General features: G+C 48.6%; 3 protein-coding genes across 4 annotated transcripts in view; 2 read left to right on the forward strand and 1 right to left on the reverse strand.

Moving 5' to 3' along the window:
- TCEA3 (transcription elongation factor A3) overlaps positions 1–6,017 on the forward strand; it is a 25,618-nt gene extending 19,601 nt beyond the window's left edge. For both annotated transcript variants that reach the window (XM_060275755.1, XM_060275756.1), the window contains one exon: positions 12–6,017. In XM_060275755.1, coding sequence (XP_060131738.1) covers positions 12–20 — 9 coding nt within the window. In that variant the 3' untranslated portion in view covers positions 21–6,017. The remainder of the gene's footprint in view (positions 1–11) is intronic.
- On the reverse strand, positions 5,959–12,945 carry LOC118086754 (regulator of G-protein signaling 19-like). Its single transcript, XM_060275757.1, has 5 exons — positions 12,898–12,945; positions 10,518–10,642; positions 9,788–9,880; positions 8,094–8,322; positions 5,959–6,922 (listed from the first exon to the last, which is right to left on the reverse strand). Exons 2-5 carry the CDS (start codon positions 10,637–10,639, stop codon positions 6,734–6,736), a joined length of 633 nt encoding a protein of 210 aa, XP_060131740.1. The 5' UTR covers positions 10,640–10,642; positions 12,898–12,945; the 3' UTR covers positions 5,959–6,733.
- Positions 12,946–13,163: 218 nt separating this feature from the next.
- OPRD1 (opioid receptor delta 1) overlaps positions 13,164–20,156 on the forward strand; it is a 157,434-nt gene continuing 150,441 nt past the window's right edge. The window contains exon 1 of the mRNA XM_060275758.1: positions 13,164–13,403. The gene's annotated coding sequence lies outside the window, so the exon portion shown is untranslated. The remainder of the gene's footprint in view (positions 13,404–20,156) is intronic.

Genomic DNA, 20,156 nt, shown 5'->3' on the forward strand with positions numbered 1-20,156 from the left:
TCCCCTTGCAGTTCTGCTGATGTTCCTTGAGCCCAGCCAGTGATGGAGAAGATGATGTCCTGTCGCAGTCGTTCAGGAGAAACTTTGAACTGTCCACTGAAGAAATAACAGCAGCAAAGTGGAAGGAGTGCCCCCGAAAGGTGGAAATAATGGATCCTTAGGGATGAATTGCTTAGAAAGAGTGGTGATGGTCTGTTCTTAATTCAGGTGATGGAATGATGCCACTATTAGGAAGGCTGTGTTCTGCGAACATACTGGGCAAGTGCAGAATTTTGCTTGAGTGCGGAATTCCACCTTCTGAGACTCTCCACATTTTCGTTATGAAAAAAAAAGTTTAGACCCCTTAAGCTTTGAAATTGCATGCGTGGGCAATATATACTGAAAATCTCTGAAGTGGATGAAGATTCTTTGTCTTCAAGATATGGGGCATCAGTAGCCTGCAAAAGGTCTTCCTTCCTCTGCCCAACTCGCAACACTTCCTTCAGATCACAGAACCCAGCTTTTCACAATATGGAATTTAGATCATTTTTTTTATCATTGTAGGATGCAGTTCTGACTGCAGCCCATTAGCTTATCAAGTGCTGTTGGGGGATGACCTCTTTCAGAGGATTCAAATGTCCAATGTGGCCCTCTGGGCCTCTCCATGTGGCCCTTAGGACTCCCCCTCATTGTGCTTCCTTGAATGCTTTTGCCTAACTGGAGTGTGTCCTGGAACTGTTAAATGCCCTCTTGCTTGACAAGATAGAGTTTGGGGAACCTCTTGCCTTTGGGTGGCTTGCTGCACAAAGCAAGACTCACCTCTGCTGCTCTGTAAACTTTTGCATTCAGCCTTCCTTTCCCTTTGCTTTTAGGATATCCGTCTACAACTTGTAGGTTGGGAACGGGATCCCATCATAACCTAAGTGACCAGATGCCCAGGAGGATGAGCCTCCTTTACTCCTCCTAGCAGAAGAGGGAATTTTCAGCAGGCGTAGCTTCTCCCTCCTCTGTATGACAAGCCGTCATCTACCAACATCCCCACATTTCCTCTCCTATGAAGCTGCCTCAGGCTGAGCCAGACCATTGGCCCGTCTGGCCCAGGGCTGCTTCTTGCTTTGGCTGGCAAGCACTTAAAGGCTTTCCCAACCCTTCCTACTTCCAGGGTCCCTTTAATGGTGATGGCAGGACAGTGCATGCAAAGCTTTGCTCTGCTGCTGAGTGGCGGTCTCCCCTTGCGTCTGGTCACCATGGAAGCAGGAAGGTGGACACATAATGCTTTTTCAGAAGGGCTCCAGGCTCTAGCTCCAGGGCAGAGGTTCCAATGTGTGGCACCCAGCCATTGCCTCCTATAGTGCCCACGAAAGGTCTTTGTAAATATCCTGTAAAAAAATAATAATCCCACAATACACCAGTGATTGTTTCCTCTTCCTGCTCACTTCCTGTTTGTACAGGCTCGGCCTCCCTTCTACTAAACTCACCGCCTTAAATATGCCCACATGCCATTGGATGCCTGATTTCCTACCTGTTCTGAATGGGGTGGTTGAATGCTCTTTTAGACGTTGAGGCCATTTTGGCATCCCTCAGTGGCAGCCATTTCGTGACGCGACGGGCCCCCATGGCAGCCATGACACTGTCTCAAGATTTGTAATGTACCCACTGGCCGAAAAGGGTTTGTGACATGTGCTCTAGGAGAGGTAGCCATTGTGGATGGGGTCAGTCATTACACACATGAGATAGAAACATCTTTCGGCAAAGTGCCCTGTGTCAGGAGCCCACTCATTCACTCCCCCAGTCTGGAGAAGGGATGCCGGAGAATTTAGTTGGAAACAGATGTGGGAATTTCCACTGTTCACATTTTCTTGGCACGTTTAGAGCAGAAATATATCCAGTGACCACAGGTTGTTTTCATTCACAAAGTTCCAGTTGGTTTGTTTTTAAAGCCCACAAGTGACAAGTAATTAATGACTTAAAAAAAATATTTTGTTTTGACATTTCCTGTAAATTGAAATGGTGTGGAAAGTAATTACATAATTACATTAAATTCATTATGTAAAGAATTGTGTAAATTACATTAACTAGCGGACAGCAAGACAAATAACATAGAATTGGGCAAAAAATGAACTGCACCGGTAAGGAAACAGCAGTGTTTGCGGCAAAGGTGGGTTGGAACGCAAACCACTGCCTTCTTGCATCCCTAGTCCTGAGCTTATCTGGGAGCAGCAACTCAGAGCAGCCCATTTTGATTTCCCAAAATGTCCCAGAGCATTGCTGTAACAAGTGGCCTGGGGCACTGAGGGGAACCCAAAATGGCAGGTGGCACCACAGTCAATCCCACCAGATAAGCCTAGGATAGGTTGAGTGGGCTACACTTGGAGTGCTTCTGGTTCTGATGCCGGAGAAATGAAAACTGCAACAAACCTGGGAGTGGGAATTCAGGGTAATCTATTTCCTCTTTCGAAGAACGTTTGATGTGTCCTTAATGCTTTTGGAGTGGAGCAGGTACTGAGCTTATACAAACCAAATGTTAAATGATCATTGTTGACCCTTGTACATTAGTAAACTCTTGAATGCTCACCCATTGCTCTGTGTGTCCATTCTGGGATGGAAACAGAATATGGTGTTTCTCTAGCAGAGTCATGCCAAAATTGTTGGGTTACAGCAGGGGCATGGAATCTGAGGCCTGAATGCGGCCCTCTAGATCCCTCATTCTGGCCCTTGGGCCTCTCCACAGGCCACACCTTTCCCTGTCTTTGCTTCATACCCAGAATGCCTTTTGTCTGCTGGGATGTGTCCTTGAACTCCGACAATGCCTCTTGCTTATCTTGGAGGGAGGTGTGTGTTTGTGTGTGTGTGTGTGTGTAAACTAGTTCCTCAACTAAAATGCCACAGGTTGATGCCAAACTGGTGTTTGCTAGAGTATCGTCTTCTATAGGGGCTATATGAGGGTCTTCTGATCTTTCCCTCATGCCTGAACTGGGTGATATGTTGTGCCTGAGCCACAAGGAGGCAGTCCAGGTCCATTGGCTGCAATGTTTATTCTTACAGAGAATACTGTATTGTGAGAGGTTTGTCCCATGCTCTGTTCTCCATCTCCACCTCTTGTAATAGTAATCATGATATTATACGATTATAATCATGGTTATTATACGAATCATGGTTATTATACGATTTCATTTTCAATCCACTTTCCTCCCACGGCAGTATGTGTGGGGCTGTCATGCTGCATCCCATCCTGGCACCAACCAGCTCTAGACCTGCTTAGCTTCAGCAAGGTTGCGGCCCCAGGTATCTTAAGACTATGTGAGGATCATAAACCACAAGCCACCTTATTTCAAGTTGGACCATTGCTCCATCTAGCTGAGTATTGTATACACTGACTTCATAGCTGCCAAGTCCCGGTTAGAAAAATACGGGATCAGCAGCGCCGGCACCAGAAGTCGCTTCTACGCATGTCCAGACATATGTAGAAGCAACTTCCGGTGCTGGCACTGCCCGATTTCCGGTGTCCAGACATGGGCAGAGTGGCACTGGAAGAAATCCGGGGGAATTACGAGATATTTCGCCATTCGGGATGACAGCAGGAAACTGCTTTAAAAACGGGGGTTTCCCGGGGAAAACGGGAGACTTGGCAGCTATGACTGACTTGGGTTCCCAGCCCTACCTAGAGATGTCGAGGGTAAAACCTGGGACCTTCTGCAAGCAAAGCAGATGCTCTGTCACTGAGCTATGGTTGTTCTTGCAATTCCTCAATTCATATCTCTGCCCCCTCTAGTGATCTTTCTCTGCCTCCACCCTTGACCCCACCTGAGATGGTGACATGTGCGCCATCCATTTAAAGCACATTATGTCCCTTAAGGAATCCTGGGAACTCTAGTTTGTTCCCCCCAAAGAGCTACAGTTTCCAACACCCATAGCTAACTAGTTTCCGGGATTCTTTGGGGGAAGTCAAGTGCTTTAAATGTGCATTAAATGGGTGGTGTGTACACAGCCTTTCTCGGGCACACACATGCATTCTCGGTGACAGATGGACCCGTGTTGACACATTCCCATCTATTGTGGCAAAAACAGTTTTAAAATTGTTTTCTCACCCAGCTCTGAGACTACTGTGTGGTAGGTGGGAGAGGCTGGGGGAAAATGGATTCCTTCTCTCTGACTCTTCCGCTCCACAAGCTGTATGTTTTTGCACATAAACCCATAGCAGATGTTCATGTTTTTACATGTGCGTGACTGTTTTGTGGCCTGTGCCCATGTAATTGTTGGGTTCTATCCAGTTAAGTCCCAGGGATGGAAGGACCTGTCAGTTCTGGTTCTCTGAGGCCACATTCACAACCATAACATTTAAAGCAAATATTGTACCCCTTGAGAAACAGTAAATAAAAACCCAAACTTTCTGATCCTCTGTTGGGTGGATGGATTTATATTGTGAACGGTCCCGAGATCTAAGAATGAAAGGCAGGGAAAGAAAGAAAGAAAGAAAGAAAAAGTTTCATTGCACAGGAAATCACCTATCTGCTAAAAGTCTGCAGCTGAAAATGAGAAACTAAACCAGAAACAAAATGGAAGGACATCCGCCACTTGCATTCAGGGGCCGCACATGGCTCTCTTCTTTATTCCTTACAAAGCGGTCAAGATTACAGGTTGGGTCCGACATACAACCTGTAGGCCCTGAATTGCTGGCCCTTATTTTGCCCCGCTGAGGTAGATAATTGACAGCTCCGTTGCGCACCTGCGCTTTCGTACAGCGCAGTGATGCCAATTCTTCGTCGCTTTCCCCTTTTGATCGCTAAAGTGAAGCTCCGTGTCTGGAGGCAGTCTACCCACAAAAGATACTAAGCAGCTGTGCCAGCAGCACCATCTGCAGGCAGTGGCAGGAACCTCTACCTCCACCCCTAACTTGGTGCGTTAGATCGTCGCAGCTAAGGACTTCGTTTAAAATTTAGAAGAAAGCGAAGGTAGACAAAATACAGGTGGAATGGGATGGAAAAGGAGAGTAAGCAGCTGGAACCCAGACTTGGCTAATAATGGTGTGCAACATAAACTAGATCCCCCCCCAAAAAAGTGTTGCTCTGGGATAGGGCATTTTGGAGGTTTGGGGGTCTGTGCTTAACCTACTGCTGCTATGACCCACATGGCCTCTGCAAGTTACTTTTTCCTCCCAGGGGGTTGCAAAGCTGTAGTTTTGAGGGTAACCATCCAGTTTACAAAAGAATTATGTCAAATAAAAATGGCTAAGGACATTAAGATAGACCAAAGCTTTGTAACTAATTGATACAGATAGCTCAGTTGGTTGGAGCATGGTGCTGATAACGCCAAGGTTGCAAGTTTGATTCCCGTATGGGACAGCTGCATATTTTTGCATTGCAGAGAGTTGGAATAGATGATCCTCACGATCCTTTCCAACTTTACCATCCTATGGTCAAGTCACTGTGCTAGGATGGCATAGATCCAAGAGTTTAAAAACCCTCAAGTATAACTTGGATTTTTTAAATAAAATAAAACCTTTTTACTAAAAATGGCGTATTGAAAAGCAGTCTGTGTAACACCAGTTTACAGACAAGAGTCGTGAAAATATAAACCTATAAACCTACCTTCCACCTCGCATGACATGGTAAGGAGAACAATTAAAGCTAGAATTATTAAGCATTCTAGAAGAACAAGCCTGGCAGCTGAAGAGTCAGCATGGCTTCTGCAGAGAAAAGTGCTGTCCCATCACCTCTTGGGCTTCTTTGAGAGTCTCAGCAGGAAGATAGGGGTGATTCAATGAACATGTTGGTCTTCCAAAAAAACCTTTGGCCCTCCAGTGGCAGCTGTGGTGTCCCCCTCCAGGGCTCTGACCCTTGTGTAATCATGCTGTTTTCTGATCACAGAACTGAAAATAAGTTATTTATGTTTATCACAATGTGGAAAATGCAAGCGGTTTTTTTTATATATATAATATGACCTACAGTACTTTTATCATTCAAAACATTTGGACTTTCCAAAAAAGGGGGGTCTGTAGTTGGGGGCTGGGTAGGTTATTTGAAGCAGGGAAAGGCAGCTCCTGCCCCCCCCTGTAGCTGTTTGCTTGTAACTCTTATTAGGGCCTCCATGCTTATCTTTAACTTGTCTAGTTCTGACATGCAGTTGCGACTGAGAATGGCAATGCCATTTCTGCTAGCCAAAGTGCTGAACAATGAGAACGTCTAGTGGTAAGGAGAGGACAGGGCTACTTTGACTCGGAAATGTCTGTGAAGGTTTTTGTTTTCATTTGGCATCGTCCTAGAGCTCAGACCTCTTCCGTCACAAAACTACCACAATATGGGAATGCTAGAAAGCCCTATTCCACAAATCCCTCCTCCATCAGAGGCTGGTTCCACATTCTTGAATCCTGCATACCCATAGGAGACAATTCCTATCGAATCCTCCAGCACTAAGAGGTGTTGTTGTCTAGATCCCGTAAAGCTCTAGTGTGGTCTCTAGAACCAAACAGCTCCTAGTAAACCTGCGCTCTAGAACATCCTGGTTGGGCTCCATGCCTTGGAAAGCAGTGATCTCATCCCTTGATCTAGAATATGTCCTTGAATTTGCTGTACGTAAATGCCAGTGATGGAATGGTACACGGCTGTACGGGACAACTCATCAGATGGAGGAATAGGCTCACATCGCACAGATTGTTCTGTACACCTCAACCCTCCAAAGACCTTTTGTCACCAAGCAGTAGGCAGTGTGAAGACTTGGTATCTTGAGAACTGAACCCGGGGTCCCTGTGTTTGGGTTAGGTGTCAGCAACTGGCATAGTCAGTCTCTGCTCCAGCGATTTGTAGAGAGGGGACTTCAGGAACCTAGGGTAGGAATCCCGGTGCATGAGAGCATAAACTTGCACTTGCGCCTCATCAAACATATGAGCGCCGGGTGACGGCAGGGAGTTGTTGATGCTCTCGCGTACGGCAGCATCAATGCTGACCTGCAAGAAGAAGCAAACACACACACACAGGGTGCTGTCTCAACTCATTTTGGCAGAATGGGCTCTGGAAAAGTGGTGTTGTGCATGCAACTCCTCTCTGCATTTCCTGGAGCAAGGATGTCGGACGATTGCATCAAAAATGGAAAGAAGAGTAGAAATTACAGATGCTCGCTTATTCGACTCATGTCCGGTATGGAAATCAGCACTCACTGTTGTTTTTTTGTCAAATTATGTAGCCGAGTTTCCTGCATTTGTGGAAATCGCACAGGTCCACACATCTGCAGTGCAATGGATGAGCCTCACCCTGGGAAAACCTCCTTCATAATCAAGGTGTCTTAGGCACCAAATTGATTATGTCACACCCACCTGCAATGTGTTTCCTTTGCACTGAAAGGAACGGAATGGAATCATGTAATGGCAACATGGTTTATGCAATTAATTATGTAAGCTGCATAATTTCACAGCTAGGGCTGATGGGATTTGTAGTCCAGTAACATTAGAAGGTGGCGCTGTGGTTAAACCACTGAGCCTAGGGCTTGCTGATCAGAAGGTTGGCGGTTCGAATCCCTGTGACGGGGTGAGCTCCCGTTGCTCGGTCCCAGCTCCTGCCAACCTAGCAGTTCGAAAGCACATCAAAATGCAAGTAGATAAATAGGAACCGCTACAGCGGGAAGGTAAACGGCGTTTCCATGTGCTGCTCTGGTTCGCCAGAAGCGGCTTTGTCATGCTGGCCACATGACCTGGAAGCTATACGCCGGCTCCCTTGGCCAATAATGCGAGATGAGCGCGCAACCCCAGAGTCGGTCACGACTGGACCTAATGGTCAGGGGTCCCTTTACCTTTAACATTAGAAGGGCCACTGTTTACTTATGGCAGTCTGAGGTCCTCATCACCTGCAATTTGCATTTCTTTGTTTTAAATTTGTGGACTGATGGAACCGTGGGTTCCTTTTCAGTCAACCAAAGTGTGCTTCCAACAGACTGCCTGAATAAGGGTTGGGAATAGCAGTGATTTGTTCATTCCCCGAGAAATGCCACGAATCCAGCAAGTTTAAAAAGGAAGGAGAGTGGCTGCTGCAAAGCAATGCTCAGCTTTGGGTAGCTGCTTCTTGGCCCACTGCGTCCCTTTCCATAGCTCTGCCTCCCACACCCCAATGCTGCGCCCAGCCTACCTCTTTTGGGGAGAGGATGGAGATGTAATCCAGGTAGATCTTCTTTGCTTTCTCTGAGATCTGCTCTGGGCTCTGCTCCAATTTGAGGTCCTCGCAGGCGAGCCAGAAGGACATGTTCTCTTCACTGTGTTCAGTCTGCAGGAACTCCATGAAGATGCGCCGGCCAGCCGGACTGGTCAATATGGAGTCGAAAGACCATTGCCAAGAGGCAGCTTCTTCCACTGTGAGCCTGAAAAGCAAGAGGTGAGAATGGGAGGGTCTGCTGTAGAAGATGCTCTTTCTTCCTCCTGCTCTTGGGGCAGAAGGTACAACTCTGTATACCGTTCAGGACACAGCAGCTGCATACATGCCATAAATTTAAAGCACTACGGGAACTGTAGTTTGTTAAGAGTGCTGGGAACTGTAGCATTGTGAGGCGTAAACTACAGTTCCCAGGTTTCTTTGGGGGAGGGAATTGTGGGAATGTTAAGGATAGTAGGAAAGGATATATGGAATAAGTATTATCCTTCCTTCACTCACGCTAGTAAGTGATGTAGCAGAGCAGATTCCCCTCAATATAGCTGGGAGATAGTTTGCAGCTTCGTTTGAATCTCTTAGATTATTCCTGGTGTCCCCTTTTGTCCCTCTTAAAAGAATAAAGACACAAGAGTCTTTCTGAGTAAAGTAACAAAAAGTTTGCTCACATTTCAGATCATAATATGATCCCTGAAAGGCAGGCTTTACTTGGTAATTACACAAACAAACTGTGAGTTCATTTCATGTGGAGACTGAATTCATGTGCTGCTGGCTGAGAGCCAGCAGACAGCAAAATTACATTGAGATAACAAAATGGCTGCAGGAGAGCAGCATGGCAGTAAAAGATCAGGCAAGGCAAGAGAGAGAACAAAAGACAACTGGGAAAATGAGTGCATGACTCGGCTCTTTTATGGAGTCAGCCAGAGCCACGCCCATCTCCCAGGTCACGTCCAGGGGGAGGAAGCTCCAGACCAGTGGAACAGGAAGTTACACTGACTGGATGTCCCCCTGCTTGTGCCCACTCTAGGGAAATAAAGAATGTTGCATTTGACTGTACTAATAGATTACATCCGACAGGAATGTGCTTTGAATGTACAGCATGGACACAGCCATCATGACTGTTTGGCACTTGCAAGGAATCAGTCATTCAGCCATACCTGCCATGTCTCCCGCTGAAAAATGTGGGATCAGCAGCGGCGCGACACCGGAAGTTGCGTAGAAGCAACTTCCGGGGCCGCTCTACCCATGTGTGGGCACTGGAAATCGGGTAGAGCGGCAGTGGAAGTCGCTTCTACGCATGCCCGGCGGTCATCTTGGTGGTGGCCGCATGGTGACGGCCATCTTGCTGAAAATCTGGGGGTTTCCCGCGAAAAACGGTATACTTTGCAGCTAAGCATTCAGCATGACAGTCAAAGGTGGATCTCAAAGGGGTGCATAGCTGCCAAGTTTTCCCTTTTCTCGCGAGGAAGCCTATTCAGCATAAGGGAATTTCCCTTTAAAAAATTTCCTTTAAAAAAGGGAGAACTTGACAGCTATGAAGGGGTCCTCCACTAATGTGTCTGGATCCTTTTAAAGCCACTGAACAACTCATGCAGGGAGGTGCACAATTCTCAAAAGGTATTGTAGCTGCCTTCTTGGATCAGGAATTGGCAATAGTAAGTTCAGGTACTTTGGCCCACCTCTCCTCCAGGTTTAAAGAGCTTTCCAGGTTGGAGATGCTGGACACTTTACATCCCACGCCGTCTCGCCGTCTCTTCCTTGCCAACCGGTTCCTGCAACAGACAACGCAAGCAGAGCATTTTTCTCCTAGCCAATGGAGGAACAAGGCAGGGCAAAAGATCCCTGCTGGTAAATATCAGCTCTACACAGAACTGCTTAGTAGGAGGTATTTGGACTTCCCATAAGAAATGGGACTTGGCAGAGCCGGCGTGGCTTTAGCATCTGTAATTGGGACTAAGCAGCTGTGCATCAAGGCATGGTGGCTGGTGCCCTTTGGATCAGATAGGATGGAAGGCAGGGAACCCAACAGCAGGTGGTGCCAGAGTTAATGACAGGCAGAGCCAACCAACTCTGCTTTTGTCCCTCCCTCCCTGCTACAGGGGCAACATTGAGACAAAGCAAGAGGAAGGTGGCAGGCGGTGGCACCCCCTGGGCTGGTTGCAAATAAGAAGACAGGCAGGTGGGGCTGCCTGAAGGGAGACTGAGGTTGGTGGGGCAGAGCCCCATTTGCCCTAATGGACCAGCCTCCGCTGGTCAAAGGTAGGTTTCGAGAAAGGCCTATTGAAAAGGGTGGAGAGAGGCTGCATAGACTGTGGGGTGAGGATGGACTGAGTAGGATTCAGGTTCTGCCTGGAATAGCAACACCCAGGCAAGGTGGGCTCCCACTCACAGCCCTGCAAAGGCATTTACCATGTGCAGCAACTGCCGCAACACCAGCAGAAGCAGCAGTGTCTGCGACGGCAGCAGCGACACAGGCCTCTCCTCGTAGTCTCTGAAAGCTGACGGCCTTTCGTCGGGGAGCTGGATTCCATTACCTTGGGAGGGAATGGAGAGAAGAGACCAGATGTATTTTTTATTTACTGCACTGCATTTGTCTCTCTCCTTTGCCTCCAAGGAGCTTAAGGTGGTGTGTGCATGGTTCTTCCTCCCTCCACATTTAATCCCCACAGCAACCCTGAGAGAGGTAGCTTAGGCTGATTGGCTGCGATTGGCCCACGTCACCCAGTGGGATTTGAAGCCTGGTCTCCCAGCCCGAGTCCAACACACTAACCACTACATCAGTGGATTTTCACATCCTCAAAAGCTTCAGACAGATCTTTGCATGTGTACAGATCTGCGGGTACCCTGTAATTCTGCAATTTCACTGCATGCAGATACCAGTTCATCACCCTGAGTAAACACATCCAGCGTTTCCTCAGAAAATAAGTTTCTAGCCTTCAAAACTGCAAAAGCTAAACTACGTTCAGAAAACAGAATGCATCAAGGCTGTGGTCGAATACCTGCTCACCTGAGAAGAGGTCCCATGGATGACAGTAGGGCTTTACATCTCGATAAACATGTACAGGATCAGGCAAAATACAAAGCAGACAACTGGATGCATTTTTTATAAATCTGCGCTTGAATACTGTTTGCAGAATTATGCTTGTCTTGCTGCAATTTTTTTGTGTGTAAAGCACAATACACTCAGCTTTGGCTATGGAACAGGGAGCAAATACATGGACATTAAAAGCGAGTTGACATGATGGTAGAAAAAGAGGGCTTTAAGAGAAGAATTCTGAACTGATTCCAAAGGAAAGACACGGAGAGAGATTCTCATCCTGTCTTATTACTAATATGACTGCACACAAAACTACTTTCTAACAAACCTGTTGGTCTATCTAGTTCAGTATTGTCTGTACCAGGTGTTGCCCAATCCAGATGTGGCAATCCAGATGTTGTTGGACTCCAACTCCCATCAGCCCCAGCCAGCCTGACCATTGGGTCAGGGAAAATGAGAATTGCCATCTGACAACTTATTGAGGCAGGGCTGGCCCAGGACACTTTGGCACCTGAGAAGAACCACAAAATGATGCTCTTCCAGCCAGGGAACAGGGTGAGAGAATATCTACATCAGGAGTACTAGGGAGGTGGCCAATCTGGCCTCCAAGGAGTGCGCCACAGCTGCAATGGGGGCAGCAGAGGGCCATGCATCTGGTCTTGGAGACCAGATCTGCTGCCCCTGTGGATCCTGCCACCTGAGGTGGTTGCCTCACCTTGCCTCATAGGTGAGCCAGCGCTGCTTTGAGGGATGCATGTTGCCCACGTCCCCCAGCCTGGTGCCCTCCAGATGTTTTGGCCTGTAACTCCCATCAGCTCCAATCAAGGTTCACTGGGGCTCATGGGATTTGGAGTCCCAAGCAACTCATCAGGATGGGGGAGGCTGGTTTATAGTGACTGTCAGCAGCTCTCCAGGATTTCAGAGGGGTTTTCCCCAGACCTACCTGGAGGTGGAATATCCACTGATATGGCCAGATGGTGTTAAGGAATAGTTAGACTACATTAAGAGAGCCAATGCCCTGCCCTACCTTTGAGGCTTAAGGTGGGTTACACTCTGCTCCGATCCTCCTCAATCCCCAAATGCCAATTTGGCTACAGATCTTTTTAATTCAAGGGCTCACAGCTCCCGTGCATCATTGCCTTTCAGCCTTTGCTATGCTCACTCAGGAAAGTGAGAGATGCTCTGAGTTTGAAGGGGCCACGAGGTCCCCTGCAATGCATGCATCTTTTGCCCTACATGGAGCTCAAAACCACGACCCTGAGATTAAGAGTCTCTTACTCTACCAACTAGGATCAGAGGCACTTGACGACAATCGCAAGTTAGAGAGTTGAGAGATTGAGGATTTCCTTTGAACCTGGAAGCTTTCCACAGCCGTCTCCCACAACCCCGCCAAGCGTTTTGAACTGAGCATGTGCAGAGTGCCTTCTTCCTCGCTAGAGAAAGCCAGCAGCAGCCCTGGGGCGGGGGCGGAAGCTCTGCAGTGCTCCGAAGGGTCGCTAGGGGGCATCCTGCCCTGTCCACACAGCGGGTGCCGAGTTGCTGCGCACGAAGCGGCAAGGTGCGAGCCAGCTGCCTCCAGCCGGCTGTCTGGTACAGAGGGGACCCCTTCCTTGCCCCCCGAGGGCTACGGGCGCCTCCCTGCTCCCAGGTCTTTCTTGATCAATGACCCCGGGCGGGAGCTCAGCCTTGCCCTAGTCCTGCAAAGCCAAGAGGCTGGGGGAGCACCCACCGCGCCCCGCCATCCGCACCTACCTGGTCCCACCCCGGTGGCGCTGCCGCACTCTGGAGCCTGTCGCCCACCTCGCCCGAAGCTTCCCTTTTCGCCCCTGCTAGGAGAGCGCAGCGCTTCCTGCGCGGCTCAGGCGCTTTCCTCTCTCCGCCCACCAGGGGGAAGCAGAGGGCCGTCGCGTACCCGAGCGGTTGCTCCGTGCGATGCGAGGCGGGCCGGATTGCCGCCCACAGGTAAGGCTCGGCGGTCCACCCCGCCGCCCAAACCATCAACGATCCCGAGCCTTCCTCCCTCCCTCCCATAAGCTAGTCCTAGGAAAGAGGTGCTGGACCTCCACGATCTCCGACTTTCTTAGGCGGCTTCACGCGGTGCCATTTGCTTTTACACAAAAAAAAATCACCTGGACTGTTGTTTTGCCGGGTTGTTGCAGCTACTCGGAAGTAAGTTCCACTACGTTCAACGGAGCTTTCTCCCAGGTGACTGTGTTACATGTGCAGGAGGAGGAGGATATCATCTGATGGAACTGGAAGTAAGTTCTAGCCTACAAAGGGGCACTGCATAGTAGATGTATTAAGTTTTAAGATGCCCTGGAGTTATATTTGTGGTCAGACAGAACTACCCAAGACAGGTTTACAGCAAAGTTTCCTAAACTTGGATCTCCAGCTGTTTTTGGACTACAACTCCCTTCATCCCTGACCACTGGTCCTGCTAGCTAGGGATGATGGGACTTGTAGTCCAAAAACAGCTGGAGACCCAAGTTTGGGAAACCCTGCTCCAGAGGTTACTGGATTCCAGCTCCCACCTTGCCTCCACCAGCATGGCTGATGGATGATGGGAGTTGTATTCCATCATCTGGAGAGCCACAAATTAACCATTCCTGGCAGAGTAGGGATGGGTAACCTGTGCTCCCTCAGATATTGTTGGACTCTAGACTCCCAGCATGCCTGACCAGGGCCGTCTTAAACGCCCCTGCTGCTGTGGTGCGCCGGATCTCTCCAGCGCCCTCCCGCCCCATTTCCCAGCGCGGTGGGCGGGTGGGTGCAGCGGCCGGCGGGTGGGTGGGTGGGTGCAGCGGCCGGCGGGTGGGCAGGCACAGCGTAATCTCTCTGGCGCCCTCCCGCCCCGTTTCCCAGCGCGGTGGGCGGGTGGGCGCCGCTGCGCGGCGGACCGGCAGATCGGCCGGCCAGCGGGCGGGCGCAGCTCGCGGCGCCTTTCTGGCGGGCCGGCGCCATGGTGCCCTGCGCCACCGGGGGTCTACCTAGAGCCGGGCCTGTGCCTGACCATTGTTCCTGCTGGCTGGGGCTAATGGGAGTTGGAGTCCAAAAATGCCTGGAGGGTTCCCTGTCCTTGTGGTCGCATCACAGCGGCAAATGGCAGGGCTGTAGCTAAATGGTAAAGCATCTGCTTTGTGTGCAGAAGGTCCCATGTTCAAGCACCACCATCTGCATGTTGTTGTTGTCCGACTCTTCGTGACCCCATGGACCACAGCATGCCAGGCACTCCTGTCTTCCACTGCCTCCCGCAATTTGGTCATACTCATGTTGGTAGCTTCGAGAACACTGTCCAACCATCTCATCCTCTGTCGCCCCCTTCTCCTTTCCCAACATCAGGGTCTTTTCTAGGAAGTCTTCTCTTCTCATGAGGTGGCCAAAGTATTGGAGCCTCAGCTTCAGAATCTGTCCTTCCAGTGAGCACTCAGGGCTGATTTCCTTCAGAATGGATAGGTTTGATCTTCTTGCAGTCCATGGGACTCTCAAGAGTCTCCTCCAGCATCTCCATGTAGGATGGGCAATGGATGCTGTCTCTAATCATGGAGAGCTGCTGCCAGTCGGTGTAGTACTAAGTTAGATGGACTTACACTCCAGTGTAATATAAGGCAGCTTCCTATGATCCTTATGCTCCAGCCAAAACACATGATGACTATCCAGAAGTCTGGATGGTTGCTGTCTCCCAATGTTCAAAATCAGGGGGGTAGCAGGCCCCCCAACTTGGTCTTTAACATCATAAAATGTGGTCATTTGCAATTATTTTAATAGGTTAAACATTTAAATGAGATGATATGCACTGGGAAACCAGTGTTCCCCTCCGAATGTTGGACTCCAGCTCCTATTAGCTGCAGGCAGCATGGCCAATGGTCAACATTGGTGGGAGCAGAAATTCAACACAATTTGGAGGACCGCAGCTTCCCCCATCCCCATCCCCCTGACACAGTTATTAGCCTGCACAGCCTAGGCTTAATTCCTAGAAGGCAGTCCTCTTGATTGCTATGGCGACCGACCGCTTCATCCTAGTAAAGAGGCTTGGCCTTATTTGACCCCTAAGCAATGGTGTGACCATGGATGAAGGATGGTTAAGGGAGGACTTGAACCCAAGTCCCACAGAAGCCACCTGACACAGCACAGCACACTAATCCTTCCTGTCTGAATTTACAGCCATTTGGGGTGGTTTTCTGTATTTGTAGTGATGGGGGTATTAGCAACGTGTTGGCTTGTTTCCTTCTTGCTTGTACAAAAAAATGAAACCGAGTTGTTTATGGCCCCAGTAAAGTGTTTTGTGGGAAGTGCTCCCTTCCCTGTCTGCTTCTGTCATTCTTTACAGCCTTATTGTTAGCAAGTTATCCCAGCTAATAATGTAATGCGTCCTTACAGCCGCTGTGTTCCGTTCGGTGAACTGAAAATGACTGATCTCTGTAGATTCTGTGTACCTAGGAGACTGCCTTGTGCTGTTTCAGACCATTGGTCCATTTGAGTTCAGTGTTGTCTACACGGACCGGAACAGGGTGTCCAGGGTTTCAGATGCAGGATGTTCTCAGGCCTATGTGGAAATGCTTTCTTTGGATTGAACCAGGCATATCCTGAATGCAAGGCAGATGCTCTGCCACTGAGCTACATGCTGATAAGCAATTTTTAAAAACAACAACAACACAGGCAAGTGTGATTTTAAGGACAGGCAACCCAGACAGTCAGGTTTGGGGCTTCAGGGGCACCCATCTATTCAACTATTCCACAAGCCATCTATTCAACTGCCCCCTCAACAGCTGAAACAAATAGTGTATAACTTCTCATGTGAAGTTAACCTAGAAACACTTATCTGTGCAGCAGCTGTTGCATTGACATTCAAATGACCGCTTTGAGGGTTTGTTTGTTTGTTTTACAACCAAGCGGTGCGTAAATTTTATGAAATAAATAAATACACATTTATTCCTTATGAGTATTTGTGGGGATCACGAGCAGGGAACATGTGAGTGATTGTGATCAGATCAGATTGTGTGAGCTGGTGTAGCAGAGGAGTCTCTCGTTCTAATCTCATCTCTGCCATGAACTCACTAGGCGGCGTTGGCCACACCTCTCTTTCTCGCCCTCAGCCTCAGTCCTTCCACCTGCTATATGGGGGAATAATACTTCAACTTACCTTACAGCAGGGGTAGAGAATTTTATGCCTTCCAAATGTGGTTGAATTTCAACTTCTGTCACAGTCCTTCTCCTGTATCAAAATGTGTTCAGTTTTGTATGTTGTTATATTTTCGTTTTGCTATGTTATTAAGAAAGTTACTATGCTATTGTTTTGCTATAAAACTGTTTTGTAATGTTGGTTTGAAATGGATTGTTTCTTTGTTGTCGGCCACTTTGAGGATGGTGTGTGTGTGTGTGTGTGTGTGTGTGTGGCATACAACTCAAATGAATGAATGAACACTGGCTCCTCTAGCTCAGTTTTTTCTTCACTGACTGGTAGCTGCTCTCCCAACACTGCCCGGAGATGCTGGGGACTGAACCTGGAACTTTTGCATGCAAAACAGATGCCCTCTCACTGAGTCATGGCCCTTTGCTCTCATTTGTGACAAATACCATGCAAAAATGTAAAAATAAGATATGCAGAAATTGAACAAATGGAGGAGGACACTTAGTTTAAGGCTGTCTGTCCCTGACAGTACATATCTAGTTTAATGAGCTACTTAGATGCTTTCATTCTAGAGATACATTGGAATGCGTCAATCACAGCCAGGACAAAACTGGTTCATTTTGAAAGGAGGTGGGGCAGTGTTGCTGCTGGAATGGGGAAAGGGCCACAGCTTGGTGGTAGAACATCTGCCTTGCACACAGAAGGTTGCAGGTTCAATCCCCAGCATCTTCAGTTAGTTAGGGCTTCAGTTAGGGTGTTTACCTCTATGGATGTTGGTGATCTGACATTAAGTAAAAGCGAAACAAAAGAAGTGCCATGGTCAGATCACTTTCTGGTGCAACTGGACTTCTCCGCAACCCTTCCCCTCTGCAGGGAGGTGGGACCGATTCGGATGGTCCGCCCCCGCTACTTAATGGATCCAATTGGCTTCCAGAGAGTGGTAGGGGATGTTTTATCCCATGTCGATGGCCTTTCAGCTGATTCCCTGGTGGCCCGCTGGAATGCGGAGTTAACCAGGGCTATTGACTGTCTGGCTCCGAAGTGCCCTCTCCGATTCCCTGGAGCCCGGACAGCCCCGTGGTTTTCCCCGGAGCTGAGGGCAATGAAACAGTCACTGAGACGGCTAGAGCGCTGGTGGCGGAAACCTCATTCTGAATCAGACCGGACACAGGCTAGAGCTCAACTTCGAGCCTACCAAATGGCAATGGCGACGGCGAAGAGGACCTTCTTCACTGTTTCTATTGCATCTGCAGAAAACAGCAGCAGGAGACTGTTCCAGGTGGTTCGCAATCTATCCGAACCACCTTCGTCATCGGGGCCTGGTAGGGACCCCAATATCTCCTGCAATGCTTTTGCAAATTTTTTTGCAGATAAAGTCGCTCAGATTTGGAGGGAGGTAGACGCCACCGTGGGAGCAGGGCCGGGGTGGGGGAGTGCTGGAGCCCTGTCTAGTCATGTTTCATGGGATCAATTTCAATCTGTTACCTCTGAGGATGTGGACAGGCTTCTTGGACGAGTGAAACCGACCACCTGTCTCCTTGACCCTTGCCCATCCTGGCTAATAAAAGCGAGCCGGGAAGGGCTGGGCGATGGGCTCCACGGGGTGGTAAATGCTTCCCTCTATGAGGGAGTATTCCCAGACCCGCTGAAAGAGGCGGTCATTAAACCGCTTCTTAAAAAAAACATCTTTAGACCCAGCAAATATGGCCAACTATCGCCCAGTCTCAAATCTACCATTCTTGGGCAAGGTGATTGAGTGAGTGGTCGCTGAACAACTCCAAGCACGCCTGGAGGATGCGGACCATTTGGATCCCTTCCAATCGGGATTCAGGCCTCATCATGGGTCTGAAACTGCCTTGATCACACTGGTTGCCGATCTCCGGCGGGCTAGGGACAAAGGTGAGAGCTCTCACTTGTGGGGTGCCTCAGGGTTCCGTCCTCTCCCCCATGCTTTTTAACATCTATATGAAGCCACTGGGAGAGATCATCAGGGGCTTTGGGCTGGGTGTTCATCAGTATGCGGATGATACCCAACTCTATCTCTCTTTTAAATCAGAACCAGTGAAGGCAGTGAATGTATTGTGTGAGTGTCTGGAGGCGGTTGGAGGATGGATGGCGGCTAACAGATTGAGGTTCAATCCTGACAAGACAGAAGTACTGTTTTGGGGGGACAGGGGGCGGGTGGGTGTGGGGGTCCTGAATAGGATAACTGTGCCCTTGAAGGACCAGGTGCGCAGCCTGGGAGTCATTTTGGACTCACAGCTGTCCATGGAGGCACAGGTTAATTCTGTGTCCAGGGCGGCTGTCTACCAGCTCCATCTGGTACGCAGGCTGAGACCCTACCTGCCCGCAGACTGTCTCACCAGAGTGGTGCATGCTCTAGTTATCTCCTGCTTGGACTACTGCAATGTGCTCTATGTGGGGCTACCTTTGAAGGTGACCCGGAAACTGCAATTAATCCAGAATGCGGCAGCTAAACTGGTGACCGGGAGCGGCCGCCGAGACCACATAACACCCATCCTAAGAGACCTACATTGGCTCCCAGTACATTTCCGAGCACAATTCAAAGTGTTGGTGCTGACATTTAAAGCCCTAAACGGCCTCAGTCCTGTATACCTGAAGGAGCATCCCCACCCCCATTGTTCAGCCCGGACACTGAGATCCAGCGCCGAGGGCCTTCTGGCGGTTCCCTTACTGTGAGAAGCAAAGCTACAGGGAACCAGGCAGAGGGCCTTCTCGGTAGTGGCGCCTGCCTTGTGGAATGCCCTTCCACTGGAGGTCAAGGAGATAAACAACTACCTGACATTTAGAAAACACCTAAAGGCAGCCCTGTTTAGGGAAGTTTTTAATCTGTGATATTTTAATGTATTTTGGTATTTGTTGGAAGCTGCCCAGAGTGGCGGGGAAAACCTAGCCAGATGGACGGGGTATTATTATTATTATTATTATTATTATTATTATTATTAATAGGGCTGGTTAAAAAAAACTGTGGAGAGCTGCTGCCAATCAGTGTGAACAGTACTGAGCTAGATGGTCTAACTCTAAGCTAAGGCAACTTCTTAGGTTCCTACATTCTGAAACAGCTCTACATGATGAAGAGGCCACTGGAACACTGTGACATTAATGCAGCCTGCTAAAAATAAATCAAAAGCCTTAAGAAAAAAAGCCTTGCATAATACAATAAATATTTAACCATTCAGAAAATGCAAAGATGAGGAGAAATGAAATATCCATTCATTCAGGGAAGTCCGATTTAAGACTGCAAATGGGAAATCTGCAACAGATCTGATTTCTAGGGGAGGTGGAGAAAAGCATTGTGTGTGAGTTTTTCTTCTTCTTTTTCTCTTCTCTGCCTCCACCCCCCATCATCTAGAAGTTGGATACCTTATATATATATAGAAAGAACAAGTTAAACAGCCAGTTCAATATTGCCATGTAATATGGTCAGAAAGGAATTATAAAATTCTGCAAGAGAGCTACATAATGTATATGAATGTGCGCATCTTGATACCTTAGCCCTCTTTGGACGTTATTCCCCCTCATGTCATAAGGGTGAAAGGGGGAACATGCAGGCCAGCTTTGCCTCCTCTGCTGCCACACTACGTTTGCTGCTTAATGGTAAGAGTTTATGCTTTTGATGGTTGGGTTCTCCCAGATTGTGGCTGCCCACTTCTGCTGTCCTATGGCCAGCAGGCAATTGTTTTTCTTCCAGCAGTCCTTTGGCCACTAACTGGTTGTAGTGGCAGGATTTTCATATTTCTTGCATGTTTCTAGTTGCATCTGTTTTAATTGATGCTATAATCCACCGTGGGTCCTGTACTGGGAGGAAGGTGGGATAGAAATAAAATGAATGAATGAATAAAACATCTCTCATATTGCAGAT

This window comes from Zootoca vivipara, chromosome 6 (genome assembly GCF_963506605.1).
Source record: "Zootoca vivipara chromosome 6, rZooViv1.1, whole genome shotgun sequence".
NCBI lineage: Eukaryota > Metazoa > Chordata > Lepidosauria > Squamata > Lacertidae > Zootoca > Zootoca vivipara.